Source organism: Dasypus novemcinctus, chromosome 16 (genome assembly GCF_030445035.2).
Source record: "Dasypus novemcinctus isolate mDasNov1 chromosome 16, mDasNov1.1.hap2, whole genome shotgun sequence".
NCBI classification, from domain to species: Eukaryota; Metazoa; Chordata; class Mammalia; order Cingulata; family Dasypodidae; genus Dasypus; species Dasypus novemcinctus.
In genome coordinates this window covers 34,312,304-34,327,110 of record NC_080688.1, presented here as the reverse complement: position 1 = coordinate 34,327,110, position 14,807 = coordinate 34,312,304, and the positions used below count along the sequence as shown (strand labels likewise).

Genomic DNA, 14,807 nt, shown 5'->3' with positions numbered 1-14,807 from the left:
AAGGAGTGCCCTGTCACACAGGGGTGTCCCCGCCGTAGGGGAGCCCCATGCACAAGGAGTGCGCTCCGTAAGGAGAGCCGCCCAGCGCAAAAGTGCAGCCTGCCCAGGAATGGTGCCGCACACACAGAGAGCTGACACAACAAGATGACACAACAACAACAAAAAACACAGATTCCCATGCCGCTGATAACAGAAGCAGACAAAGAAGAACCCGCAGCAAATAGACACAGAGAACAGACAACTGGGGTGGGGGGTGGGGGGGGATGGGGTGAGAGAAATAAATAAAATAAATCTTTAAAAAAAAAAAAGGAATAAAGCGATCATTTTTTGAAAGTTTCTGTTTTGCCTGAGTCTGTGTGCCAACAATGCAGCATGTAGCAATTCGCTCCACTTAGTCTATCTAGGAAAACAGGAAATTAAACAGAAACATTTCAAATAAGTGTAATAGAACTGTAGAAGACTTAGAGTTAAACCCCTTGGATCCCTTTCAAAGAAAGAAAAAACCTGTTCAGCAGTGAGGGATGCAGGGAGTTCACATTCTTCAGCTACATCACCCCTCGATCTGCCTCATTGTTCAATCGGAACACACCTCACTTTTTGCAGCCAGTGAGCAAGCACAGGGAGGTCCTAGGGTATGCCCATTTCTGCTCAACACAGGACTCATATAATCTTTGCTTCAGAGCTCTCTTTAGTTTGACTGAGATTTTTGTCAGTTCTTCATCACTGTCTGACTTTCTCCACGCGCACTTCTGCTTCCTCTTCTATTTTCACACAATTGGAAGACTTGCATTATTATCTAATAGTTTTATCTGCTCAATCCTGATTTTTAATTTTTTACTGCCTTTACTCCCTGATAAACCTCTTGCATTCTTAACTCTATTTTGGGATCTGCCTCTCAGAAGATTTGAACAACACAAGGGTTACGAGTAGATAGAGTATGCGATTATACCCTAATCCATGCGAATCTGAACATACACGTAGTGTCAGATTTGGTCATAGCATTTTAGACCTGGAAGAGGCCTTATGATCTGTTTAGACCGCCTATCTACCTGCTGCCTGAATTCCCTGCCCCTCCAAGTAGTCAAAGAGGATGTGCTCCTGTAACACCACCTTTTATACTTAGACAATTTAAGTGATACTAAGTTCAACCTTGTATTGAACAGAAGTATGTTTCCCTGTAGTTTAAATGCATTCGATCTACTTCTTGCTCCTAGGATCATGTGGCACTGTGAGATAATTTATGAATCCCCAAAAGAGAGATTATGTTTGTAAACTAATCTAGTCCTCTGGGTGTGATACCATTTAATTGTATTAGATTCAGCAGAGAGGTCTTTGATTAAATCATGTTAAGATTAGGGCATGACTCTGGTTGAGTTTCCTTCCCTTTGGTGAGCTGATATAAAAAGACACTCACTCAACGAAACACAAAAAAGAAGATACGGGAAGACAGCAAGGTTCCATAGATGCCAGAGGAGAGACAGCTCAAACTGCTAAAGCCCAGGGAAAGCTGAGTCAGTTGCCCAATAGTTTGTAGCTGAGCAGTTGAGCAGCAGAGAACGCCTGGAAAGAAATGAGCCCTATGCCAGACTGACAAAGGAAGCCCTGAATAATAAGCCTTATGCTAGCCTACAGCTGATGGGAAGAAGCTGCGCCCAAGGAGCCTTAAGAGGAAAAAGAAAGGAGAGACCTGGCAGAGACCACCCACCATTTTGCTTCAACACATGCAACTTACTTTGGTGAGAAATCAGTTTTGAGTTGGACTCTTTAGGGCCTTATAACTATAAGCTTTTACCCCAAATAAATATCCTTTATAAAAGCCAACAGAGTCCTGGTACTTTGCATCAGCATCCTTAGGCTGACTAATACAAACCATATGACTAACCCAGAGTTGTTGGAAGGCTTTGATTACGTCTACTCACAGGGGACTTCAAGACTGATCATCCTTTGCTTCTTCAGCAACATTTCCCAGGTTATAGACTTGGGCATAATGACTGAAATGCATTATATTTTTAATACATAATTAATCAAATTTTAATTGGATTTTAATTCCTTGAATATCACAATCTGTCCCTTAGGTGTCCCAAATATTTCTTAAGAATGCTTCAACTATGGGTTTCAGATCTAAATTAAAAACTTCTAATGCATTCTAAGTATTACATAGTAAAGGCACTTTAAAATTTACTTTTTCTAAATAATATGTATTTATCAGCATGGTTTAGGATTAAGAGTTACTATCTATAGAGCACTTATAATGGACTTGGAACTATGCTAATTATAATTAACCCTCATCCTGATGAGATGAAAGGTATACATTTATTTTACAGTTGAAGAAACTGAGGGCAGAGAGGAAAGCATTTGTTGAAGGTCAAGGAAGTAACTAGGGACACCAAGATTTAAACCCAACTTTGTCCAACCTCAAAGCTTATGCTTTTAACCACTACTGTCTTTGTAGATCTTTGGAAACCATTGACACATATTGGGTTTGCTGTCAATTATATTTGATACGTCTGCTTCACTAGTGTTTTACATTACCCCTTTTCTTTATCTATGCAAGCATTTTGTTTTGCTGTTTTAACTTGAATGATACTGAGGAAAATCATTGAATCCATGCATTGGCACTTCAATCGCTCTGAGAATTTTGATTTACAGTACATTTTTTATCTTGTCTTTCCATCCACAATATGGCCCAAGATCAATAGTATCTATACCCACCAATAGGCCAATTCAAGGGTGAAGATACTCATCTGTTTTGTTCACTGATGAATTTCAAGAATGCTTATGGAATGCTTTGTCCATGGTAAGTGTCCAATAAATAATTTTTGAATGAATTGATATGATTAGAAAGATATTTTCTGAGTGTGCTTGGCAAAATAACTTGTAAATATTTTACTCTCAATAAATAATAGATATTATCATTAACTTGAACTTTGAAAATGTAAAGGGAAAGACATACCTCAGTTGGTTATTTTTTAAATTCAGCTTGTTGAGAGACTGTGGATTTTGATTCTGTCCTGCAACATATTTATCATTGTCTTTAGTTGCATGCAACTGAAATATTTGATCTGCGTGAGTCTTGTATTTTTCACTTAGTTTCTTATAAAAATCTTGAACTAGACAAGTCTTAGAAACAGAAATTTGTAATACAAAAACTTCCCTCCAGGCTAGAAGTATGAAGACGCTGAAGGTAGCCTCATTAATTTTTTAGACTGCTGGAAATTTATAACTGACAAAGTCCTGATAAATCACCAATATCTTAAACCAAACAGCCAAACAACTTTTAGCAAGTGATTACCCTTTCCTCACTGACTCCCTCCTGACTATTCTCATCAGATCCCTGAATGTCAAAGAGCATCTGGTGGAAGACTGAAGATGTGTCTTCTGGGATGCCTTTTGACCTCGCTTGCCATTTGCAGTAAGGCTTTATCAACATCAAATTTAAAGAAATGGGATTTGATTGTGATGGCAAACATCAGGCTTTCACTTTGAAAGGGAAGCAAAACAGTTAACCACAAAAGAAAATTTTATCCAATAGTATACAGCACAAAGGAAAAGACCCAGATTATGTACTTTTTATATTACTCATTCATAGCATTGATAAAATTGAGAATTTCTTTTCCTTTGCCTATTTTAACTGATACTAGTGCTGCTTATACTAGTCACAAAAATCTATGACTTTTTAGTCTATCTTCCTTTTATGTTTCCTATCAGAATTTTTTAAACTTTAGAAGTGGCACTGATCCTTATTTTAATAAAGCCAATGTATAAATAGTGGATAAATAAGGTAAACTGCTGACATGAATTTATCGTCTCTTCCTCCTGTAACCCACTATATAAAATAAGGGGAAAATTATATTAACCAGCCAGGAAAAAGAACTGAGATATAAGGCATGAGCATAGGAAGATTTCAATTAAATTTGGAAGATAGAAAGAACGGATGGAGGGGTTATAACAAAAAAAAGTCACAAAACTAGGGAAGTTAAAGTCTAAGTATGTGTTAAGGAATTCAAGTGGGAATAGAAGAAAGTTCCCCCAATCACTGAAAGAAAGAGATAAGGAAAGAGGTTGGAAAAAAGGGGGGATTTGGTTGAAAATTCATATACAAAAGTCTTAGGTGTTCAGATCCCCACCTGCACACTAGACAGCAAACAATGATCAACTCCCACTCCCCACTCCCAGAGAAGAATGAAACTATTTTTTTTAATTAAAATTATTTATTTTTACGAATTGCATTAAAAAAATACGAGGTCCCAATCAACCCCACCGCCCCCACCCCCCACTCCCCCCACAGCAATACTCTCTCCCATCATCGTGAGACATCCATTGCACCCAGTAAGTACATCTCTGAACATCACTGCACCCCGTAGTCAATGGTCCACATCATAGCCCACACTCTCCCCCGTTCCATCCAGTGGGCCCTGGGGGGGTCTACAATGTCCTGTAATTGTCTGTGAAGCACCACCCAGGACAACTCCACGTCCCGAAAACGCCTCCACATCTCATCTCTTCCTCAAACTATTTTTAGACTTGAAGCAGTCAGGATCTGGATGCTGAGAAATCAGGCTTAGTGGAGTATAGATCTGATGGGTTGGATTGAAAACTAGAGAATTTAAAAGTGAGGTTATCCCAGCCAGGTATTCTATCCTGCAATGAGAATAAATGCATCAAGGCAACTTACCTCTTGGAATAAGATTAAAAGATTCCTTGATGAAAATATATATTTTAAATATCTATATACATTTCAAACAACAAAGATTAAATAAATAGATATATATTGACAGGAGTCTCCCAATGAAAAATCCAGGTTCTCCCTAAGCATAGTACATGCAAATCATGAGTCAGCATCTCCTTAATAAAAGAGCTTCTATTAAGATTTTAGTAGCTCATTCTTAGAAATTAATGGAGAGGAAATTTATTCTACATATTTAGGGCTTATTATGAATTATCTCATGAAAACTCCATATTTCACCTGAGAACATCTATAAAACCTAGACTTATTATGGCATTACAGATGAGATGAAAGACCGATGAATGCCGTTAATGAATTCAAAGATTCTAGCATTTATTTGGCAGTGGTAAACTAAAAGTCAATCTTTAAAATAAGTTAAGAAATCTTAACATTTTATAATCTCAATTAACCATTAATTATTAAAGTATAGCACACTAATAGGAAGGTGATTTGGAATAAAAATTTAAAAATGATTCACTAAATGAAAGAAAGAAAAGAGATTTTAAAAAGCATATTGTAAGTGATACAATGAACAAGCAAATAGTAAGATGGTAGAAATAAACCCAAATATATGAGTAATTATAGTAAATATAATGGACTAAATTCTCAAATTAGGAGCCAAAGATTATTAACATGGACAAAAATATATCAAAAATTATATGATACTTACCGAAGACACCATAAAAATAAGAACAGAGAAGTACAAAAGATGGAAAAAAGTTATACCATATGAATTCCAAACAAAAACAAAAACAAAACAAAACAAGAAACTGTAGTAGAGTGAGACCAATATCAGGCTAAGTGGATTTTAAGACAAGAAGCATTAAGAGAAATAAAGAATTTGATAATGGTGGGAGTAAAATCAACTAGGAAGATATATTATTTCTAAAACTGTATATTCTCCAAAATACATACAATAAAACTGATAGAACCAAGAGAGAAATAAAGAAACCAACAGTGAGCATGGACTATTTTAATCCACTTCTCAAACTAGCTGACTGGAAAAGAAAAACAGAAATCAAAAAGGATATAGAACATCTGGTAAACACAATTGTAATACACAAACAATTGGCCTGTGATCTTTGAAGAATATTGCTCCCAACAAATAGAAAACACATTTACCAAAATTAATCACATGCTTGGTCACAAAACAAAGTTTAAAACATTTCAAAGGAATATAAATCTGAACATAGTGGCATTAAGATGGAAAAACATAGTGAAAAGAAAATTCTAAGGGAGATTCAGATTCAACTTTGACATATAAAGAGCATAGAAGGCTTGATTCCCATGCTGATCAAACTGACAAACAATGACACCTTCTTTGACCAATCAGAGAACTGAAGTTGCAGAGCAAACTCCACTTTGATATCTGGAAAGAGGCAAATCCAAAGAATCATAGTCAGTATCTTCTTACTTAAAGCAGGATTTGCAAAAGCTATAAAGTGGTAAGAATACTGAAATAAGAATGCATTTGTCAAAACCCATAGAACCTAACAACAGAAGAGTGAATCTTAATGTATGCAAATTTAAAAATCATTTCAGATTTTCTCACATCACAAGATGGAATGTCAAAAGTGAGAAAATAAAGTAACTGGATTCTGATGTATAAATCAACCTTACAGATTGGGGTGGAGGCGAAAGATGTTGACCTAAGTAACTGCAAATGAGTAGGGTCTCCTAGACTAGAGGCAAAAGGAACTGTATATAAGCACTGTACCCTAGTCAATAAAGTTGTTTTCCATATATAGGTTAAAAAATTAAGTAAATTAATGATGGCAGTAGAAACCCATTTCTTACTGTTTAAGTGGGAAGTTATAGATAAGCAAGTGAACTTCACCACATGTCCTAATACTATTAAATATGGTAAATAGATACTACAAACAACTTTATACACATAAAATGGAAAATCAAGACACAGTGGAGGGAAATGTACAAAACTGAAACTTTAAAAACAAGACAAGAATAAGTAGAAATAGCACAGTATCTTGTAAAGAAATTGAATACGTAATTTAATAATCTTCTCTCAATGAATTACTTAGAATTAAAGATCTGCATGAGTGTTTTCTTTTCAAATATTTAAAGATGACATAAGACCTACCTTTCACAAACTATTTTGAAAAACAGATAAAGAACTCTATTCAACTTATTTTATTAGGAAAATAAATATTAATATTTATTCAGATACAATGAACACATAAAACTTCTATAAGTCAAGAGAAAAAGAAAAAAAATACAAAGTAGGCAAAATCCTCGAATTGAAATCTCACTAAAGGTGAAATAGCACTGTCAATTAACATGAAAATGAGTTCCATGTCATTATTAGGAAAATGCAAATGAAATATTTTAAATCTTCTGTAGTGGCTAAAATGAAAAATATTTTAGGTGAGGTTATGGAACAACTGGAACTCTCATGCATTGCAGGAAGGAGTATAATATGAGAAGTTTCTTATTAATATGAACAAAGATCTACCCTATAAACTACCAATTGCACTCTCAGGTATTTAACCAAGTGAAATGAAACATATTTATACAAAAAATTTTATAGTGTTCAATACCTGTATTATTGTTAGTACCGAATCTAAGCATAATACAAATGCCCATCAACAGGAGACTAGATAAACCATCTACCCTGCACTAATACAGTAAAATACTCTTCAGCAATAAAAGTGAAAAACTTGGCAAATCTCAAAAAGATTATCCTGCACTAAAAAATATAGAAGCAAAAAAGGCAAACTAGCTATTCTTTTCAGATGAAGTTCAAAAAGAGAGGAAATCTACAGTAAAGGAAATGAGAAATATATTGATTCAAATGGGAGGATTGACTATAAAAAGGAAAGAGGGTATCTCTGGAGTGATGGGAATTTTATGTCTTGATAGTGGTGTTGGTAGGACATGTGAATGCATTTGTCAAAGCTAAAAGTACTGAACACTCCATACCTGTGCATATTATTGCAAATTAGACTTTAATTTAAAAATAAAATAGTAGGTATTTGCTCCATTTTGAGATAATTTTTGTATATCATGTGAAGTCAGGGTCCACCTTCATTGTTTTGCATATGGATATCCAATTTTCCCAGAACCACTTGTTGAAGAGACTGTTCTTTCTCCATTGAATGAACTTGACACCCTTGTCAAAAATAAACTGGGGGAAGTAGATGTGGCTCAACCACTTGGGTGCCTACCTACCATATGGGAGGTCCTGGGTTTGGGTCCCCATGCCTCCTAAAAAATAAGATGAGCAGATGCTGCCTCCCTCCATAACAGAGATAAATGCCACCTCCCACCAAAACAGGGATAAACGCCATGGCAAAAGAGCTAGACATCACCACAACAGAGCTAAACTTGCCCCTGCTGCAACAAGCAGAGGCCAAAAGCCAGTAGACACCACAGCTCACAGGAAGTGGATGTGGCTCAGTCTGTTGGAAACTCCCCTCTCATGCGGGAGGTCCTAGGTTCAGTTCCCAGTGCGTGCCTCCTAGAGAAGGTGAGCAAACAATGGACAGACAGACCAGAGAACCATCTGGGGCAGGGGGAGGGGAAAATAAAGAAAAATAAAGTAAATTAAAAAAAAAATCAATTGGGGACAACTGGACAACTGGCAAGATGCAGCAGAATAAGGAGATCATAGAGTCAACTCATGCTACAGGGCAGTTTGTAATCACCCAGAGCTCTCTAAAGCACCTTTTGGGGGGCTCCAGGAAACCAAAAGAGACTCCTTCAATATCCTTAAAAGAATGGAAGGGGGAGACTGCCCATCTGCAGAGAACATTCATAACCACCTCAGGAACTATTCTGCAGCTGGAATTGGAAGATCCACTTACCCAAAATGGGGGAGGAAGATATGGTTGGGCACTAACTTCAGCCACTGATTAGTAAATTCAGTGGGCTACAGTATAATCCTAAGAACGGCTAAAGTTTGAACCTGTCCAAGTCAGAAAGAGGCCAGTAGCCAGTATTTTAACACTGCCCCTGGCATGAGGGGCAGCCAGACTGACTGAAAATCACAGTGTTCATAGGGACCAGTTTCTTCAACCCAGATTGGCCTGCAGCCCTACCCTAGGTTTCAGCCCCAACTCTGTCAGGGAGGAAGCTGGTGGACCCTGCATCAGTCTCTCCTGGTAACTGCAGATACATTCGGCTAGACAGAGTCAGAAGTCTCCTAGGGAAACTGAAGTCATTTTGGGCCCACGGAGCATAGATTGCTGCCCTCACCTGTAGCTCCATCCCTGCCCCGGGCACTGGAAAAAGGGGCATGAAGCTTCATCAGTCTCTCTGGGCAACTACAGTCTAGGCCAGCATGACTTGGGTTATTACACACAGCTGTGGCTTTGTCCCTAGCCCTGGCAAAGGAGAAAATTAGGAGGAGCTTCATTGGTCCTTGGCATAATGAGGGCAGATTGGGCCTATGAAGCATAAAGCACCAACCATCCTTGGCTCCAACTACAGAACCAACAGAGAAAGGGCAAAAAAGCCCTAAACTAAAGAGAGTAACTGCTCCCAGAATAAATACATATAGTAAGCCAGATGCCAAGACGCTGACAAAAAAATTACAATCCACACCAAGAAAGAGGAAGCCATGGCCCAGTTAAAGAAACAAGATAAGCCTCAAGATGACATAGAGGAATCAAGACAGCTAATCATAGGTATTCAAACAAATCTCCTTAATAAATTCAATGAGATGGCTAAAAAGATTAAGGATATTAAAAAGACATTGGATAAGCACAAAGAAGAATTTGAAAGCATACATTGAAAAAGAACAGATCTTATGGGAATGAAAGGCACAATAAATGAAATAAAAAATACACTGGAATCATATAATAGCAGATTTAAGGAGGCAGAAGAAAGGATTGGTGAGCTTGAAGAAATGGTCTCTGAAAGTCAACAGATGAAGAAAAGAATGGAAAAAATTGAACAAGACCTCAGGGAACTAAAGGACAGCTAGAGACATGCAAACATATGTGTCATGGGTGTCCTAGAAGGAGAACAGAAGGGCAAAGGGGCAGAATGAATATTTGAAGAAATAATGGTAGAAAATTTCCCAACCCTATTGAAGGACATAGATATCAATGTCCAAGAGGCACAGAGTACTCCCATCTGAATAAATCTGAACAGACCAACTCCAAGACACATACTAATCAGAATGTCAAATGTCAAATACAAGGTAAGAATTCTGAGAGCAGCAAAAGAAAAGCAATACATGACATATAAGGTATACCCAATAAGATTAAGTGCTGATTTCTCACCAGTAACCATGGAGGCAAGAAGACAGTGAGTGGTATGATATGTTTAAGATACTGCAGGAGAAAAAATTCCAGCCAAGAATCTTATATCCAGCAAGATTGTTTTTAAAAATGAAGGCAAGTTTAGAATATTCACAGATAAACAGAAACCGAGAGAGTTTGTAAACAAAGAGACTGACTTTGCAGGAAATGTTAAAGGGTGTGCTAAAGCCTGAAAAGAAAAGACAGGAAAGAGAGACTTGGAAAAGAGTCTAGAAATGAAGATTATATCAGTAAAGGTAACTAAGAGTATCAAAGAGTGGTGAAAATAAAATATGACATATAAAACCCAAATGTTTAGGAATAAAATTAACCAAAAATGTAAAGCATTTGTATTCAGAACACTACCACAATGAGTTGCAGTTTTCCTAAATACTTGGAAGAACATTCCATGCTCACAGATTGGAAGACTTAAATATCCTTAAGATGTCAATTCCAAAAAAAAAAATGTCAATTTAATCAAATTGATGAACATATTCAATGCAATCCTGATAAAAATTCCACCAGCTTTTTAAAAATAAATGGAAAACTTGATTATCAAATTTATTTGGAAGGTTAAGTGTTCCTGAATAGCCAGAACATCTTAAAAAGGAAAAAATGAAGTCGGAGGACTTTTGCTTCCAGCCTTTAAATCATAATGCCTAGCTACAGTGGTAAAAATAGCATGGTACTGGCATAAAGACAGACACATAGACCAATCTGATGGTTCAGAAACAGACCCTCACATCTATGGTCAAGTGATTTTTGACTAGCCTACCCAGCTATGGCAGAACAGTCCATTCAACAAATGGTGCTGAGAGAATTGGATACCCATAGCCGAAAGAAGAAAAGAGGACCTCTATCTCACACCTTATCCAAAAACTAACACAAAATGAATCAAAAACCTAAATATAAAAACAAGAACCATAAAGCTTCTAGAAAAATATTTAGGAAAATATCTTCAAGAACTGGTGGTAGGTGGCAGACTTGGCCCAGAGGTTAGGGCGTCCGTCTACCACATGGGAGGTCCACTGTTCAAACCCCAGGCCTCCTTGACCCGTGAGGAGCTGGCCCATGAGCAGTGCTGATGCATACAAGGAGTGCCATGCCGCACACAGCTGTCCCCCACGTAGGGGAGCCCCACATGCAAGGAGTGCACCCCAAAAGGAGAGCCGCCCAGCGCAAAAGAAAGAGCAGCCTGCCCAGGAATGGCACCGCACACACGGAGAGCTGTCACAACAAGATGATGCAACAAAAAGAAACACAGATTCCTGTTCCGCTGACAACAACAGAAGTGGACAAAGAAGACGACGCAGCAAATAGACACAGAGAACAGACAACCAGGGTAGGGATGGGGGGTGGGGGGAAAGGGGAATAAATAAATAAATAAATAAATCTTTAAAAAAAAAAGAACTGGTGGTAGGTGGTAGATTCTTAAAGGAGATAAGAGGAGGACTGAGTGGACTACTGATGTTTAATTAATGTATAAGCTTTAATTAACTTTACTATTAAAGTGTGGAACTATACAGAGTTAATGGTAACACATTATAGTGAGTAACAGCTGGTTTATAAATGAAAATGTGACTGAAAAGGGTAGTATAGGGATGTAAATGTCAATTGACAAAAAGCTAGAGAATAATATAGGGACTGAATACCATAGTAAACCCAGAGGTGAAGGAGAATTTTGTTGATGGTACAGACTCAAGAGTGTCCTTTGTGAGCTAGATCAGATGTACATCACTATTGCAGGGTGGTAGGATTGTGGAGAAGCATGAGAAAAATACAACTGGAGTGGCCTATGGACTGTGGTTAATAGTAATAATGTAATATTCATTCATCTATGCCAGAGATGTACTGTGTTGATATTGAAGGAGTATGGAGGAGGTGTGCCAGATATATGCTATGGACCTGGTGGTAATCTGATGATATTGTCTCATGATCTGTGGAGGATGTTCCACCATGGTGTGGTGTGTTGATGGGGGAGTGTTGTATGGGAGTTCTGCACATGTGCATGACTGTTTTGTAAGTTTACAACTTTGTCATATAAATATATTTTAGAAGGATGGTGTGGTTGGTTGGGGGACGGTTCACCAAGTATAGGATGGAGACTATAATTAGTAGCAAGATTTTGACAATATTCTTTCATAACTTGTAAAAAAATGTCTCACAACATTGCAAGACATTGTTGGTGAGTTGATGTATAGGACCCCTGTATGATGTTATGCGTGTTTGCTTTGTCAATTCACAACTTTCACTATACACTTACTGTTTATGTATACTCAGATATAAATGATATAAAATAATAATAATAATAATAATGGTGGGTTGGGGAAAATACACAAAATGTAAGAGACTTTGGTTAGTAGTAATATTTTGGGGATGCTCTTTAATCATTAATTAAAAATGTTTCACAGCAATGCAAGGTATTAGTGGTAGGTGAGGTATGAGAGCCCTGTATGATGTTATGTATGTTTGTTTTGTAAGTTAAAAACTATTACTATACACTTACTATTCATATAAGTTTATGCATGAGTGGATATATTTCAATAAATTTTTAAAAAATCAACTGGCTCTAAACATGAGTGTTTATTCCTGAACTCTCTATTTGATTCCATTTGGTTTACATATCTGTCTTTGTGCCGGAACCATACTGTTTTTATTACCATATCTTTGCAGTAAGTTTTAACATTGGCAAGTGAGTCCTCCAACTTTCTTCTCTCTTTTCAAGATAGATTTGGCTATTCAGTGCCCCATAACATCCCATGTAAATTTGATGATGGGTTTTTCCATTTCTGTAAAGAGGGTTGTTGCTTCTACTCCCTAAAAAATAGACATCCCCAACTCCTGGGTGCTCTAATGTATATGTCTTAAACAGGTAGTCCTCTGGCCCAGTCTGATTTGATTTAACTCTTTCTTACACTGCTTTAGCTATCCACAAGTTGCTCCTGCCTGCAGGGCAAGTTCTGGGGAGGCGAGCAAGAGACAAGTGACCTGGTTCAGTCTATCATGCTGCCACCCAATAGAATGTCATGGATATACAGGTACCCTAGAACATAGGGGTTATTCTTCCCCTCCAGATCAAGGCCAGGGGCCCACAATGGAATGCTGGCCAGCTCCAAAATGCACCAGGGAGGAGTGAGGGGAGTGGGCTGCAAAAGCACTGTAACTTCTCTATTATTTTTTATGTTGAATTTCCTTGATTTAGTACTTGCCCAGTTACTACACCCCTTTAACTGTTTTCTGGAGTTTTAAGGAAGAAAGCTTTACCAATTTTTGCAACTTGTTCAATGTTTCTGTGGGGAAATGGAATACTGACTGCTTTACATTATCATCTTGGTCAACTAGAAGTCTTAATTCCATTTTCTTTTTTACCCATTCCAAAGATTATTTGGCCATCTGATCCAAGTTAACATCATATAGTGAATATATTATTTCAATATCCACCCAACTTTTATTAGTCAGCCAAAGGGGTACTAATGCAAAGTACCAGAAATCTGTTGGCATTTATAAAGGGTATTTATTGGGGTAAAATTTGATAGTTTCAAGGCCCTAAAGAGTCCAACTCAAGGCTTTCTCACAAAAGTCTATTGCCATGTATTTAAGCAAAATGGCAGGCAAACTCTGCCTGGCCTCTCCTTCCTTTTCCTTATGGCTCTGTGGATCCAGCTGCTTCCAATCTGAGGTGTAGGCTGGCTTGAGGCTCGTCTCCCATGGCTTCCTATATCAGTCTGGCATAGGGCTCATTTCTTTCTAGACCTTGTCAGCTGCTCAGTTGCTATCAGGCAAATGGCTCATCTCTCTTTCCAGGTGACAGAATCAAAGCTTTCTCCTCTGCATGTCTATGCAGCTCTCTCTCCCTTCCTTTATATTCTGTGTCCTCTTGACTGAGTGTCCATTTTTATCAGCTCACCAAAGAGGCAGGGACTCAACCAGAGTCATGCCCTAATGACGTGGTCAAATCAAAGCCCTATTCTTAACATAATTTAATCAAAGACATCTCTGCTGAAGCTAATATAATCAAAGGGTATCACACCAAGAGGAACAGATTAGTTTACAAATATAATCTCTTTTCTGGGGGTTCATAAATAAACTCAAACTGCCACACTAAACCCTCTGTGTCCCCAAAAGACATTACAATATTAAAAAAAAAACTTAAGTAAAAATTCTAAGTACAAAATCACATCACAATCAGTTTATATAAATACAGTTTGCCTTGGGGTAAAGTCCCCTCTGGCTGTAGATCTGTGAAACTTACAAAACAAATTATCTGCTTCCAATATACAAAGGGACAGACATAGGATAAACATTTGCATTACCATAAGGAGAATCTGGTAGGGAAACATGAGCCACTGGTCCCCAACAGTTCTGAAAACCTGCATGGCATACTCTATTGCATTTCAAAGTCTGAGAGTCATTCTTAAGATGATCATTCTTCTCCTCTGTGAGGCCACATGGGGACCCACCCTTTCTATCAGCTTGCCCAATGGCCATTTTCTTGGTTCCACACTCATCAAGCATCTGGGTGGGGACTAAATGGCCACACTTTACCCAGTCTCTGGGTACAGTCTCTACCTCCTTAATACAGTGAGGTGGTGGCAACATTCTCCCTAATCTCCAGCAGATAGGCCTAACCCTCTCAGAACAGTGAATTGGTGACCTGGCCTTCCCTAATCTATGAGAAACAGGCCCACCCCTCTCAGAGCAATAGGGTATCAATCTCACTCTTCCTGACCTATGGGTAACAGATCCAACCTTCTCAGAGCAGTAGGGTGGTGACCTCATTCTCTCCAACTCATGGGGAATATGACCCATCCTCTCTAGGC

General features: G+C 37.9%; 1 protein-coding gene across 1 annotated transcript in view; it reads right to left on the bottom strand.

Moving 5' to 3' along the window:
• Positions 1-14,586, bottom strand: part of LOC101446900 (SH2B adapter protein 1-like) — an 80,305-nt gene extending 65,719 nt beyond the window's left edge. The window contains exon 1 of the mRNA XM_071208393.1: positions 14,301-14,586. Within this exon, the coding sequence (XP_071064494.1) occupies positions 14,301-14,586 (286 nt within the window). The remainder of the gene's footprint in view (positions 1-14,300) is intronic.
• Between the last annotated feature and the right edge of the window lie 221 nt (positions 14,587-14,807).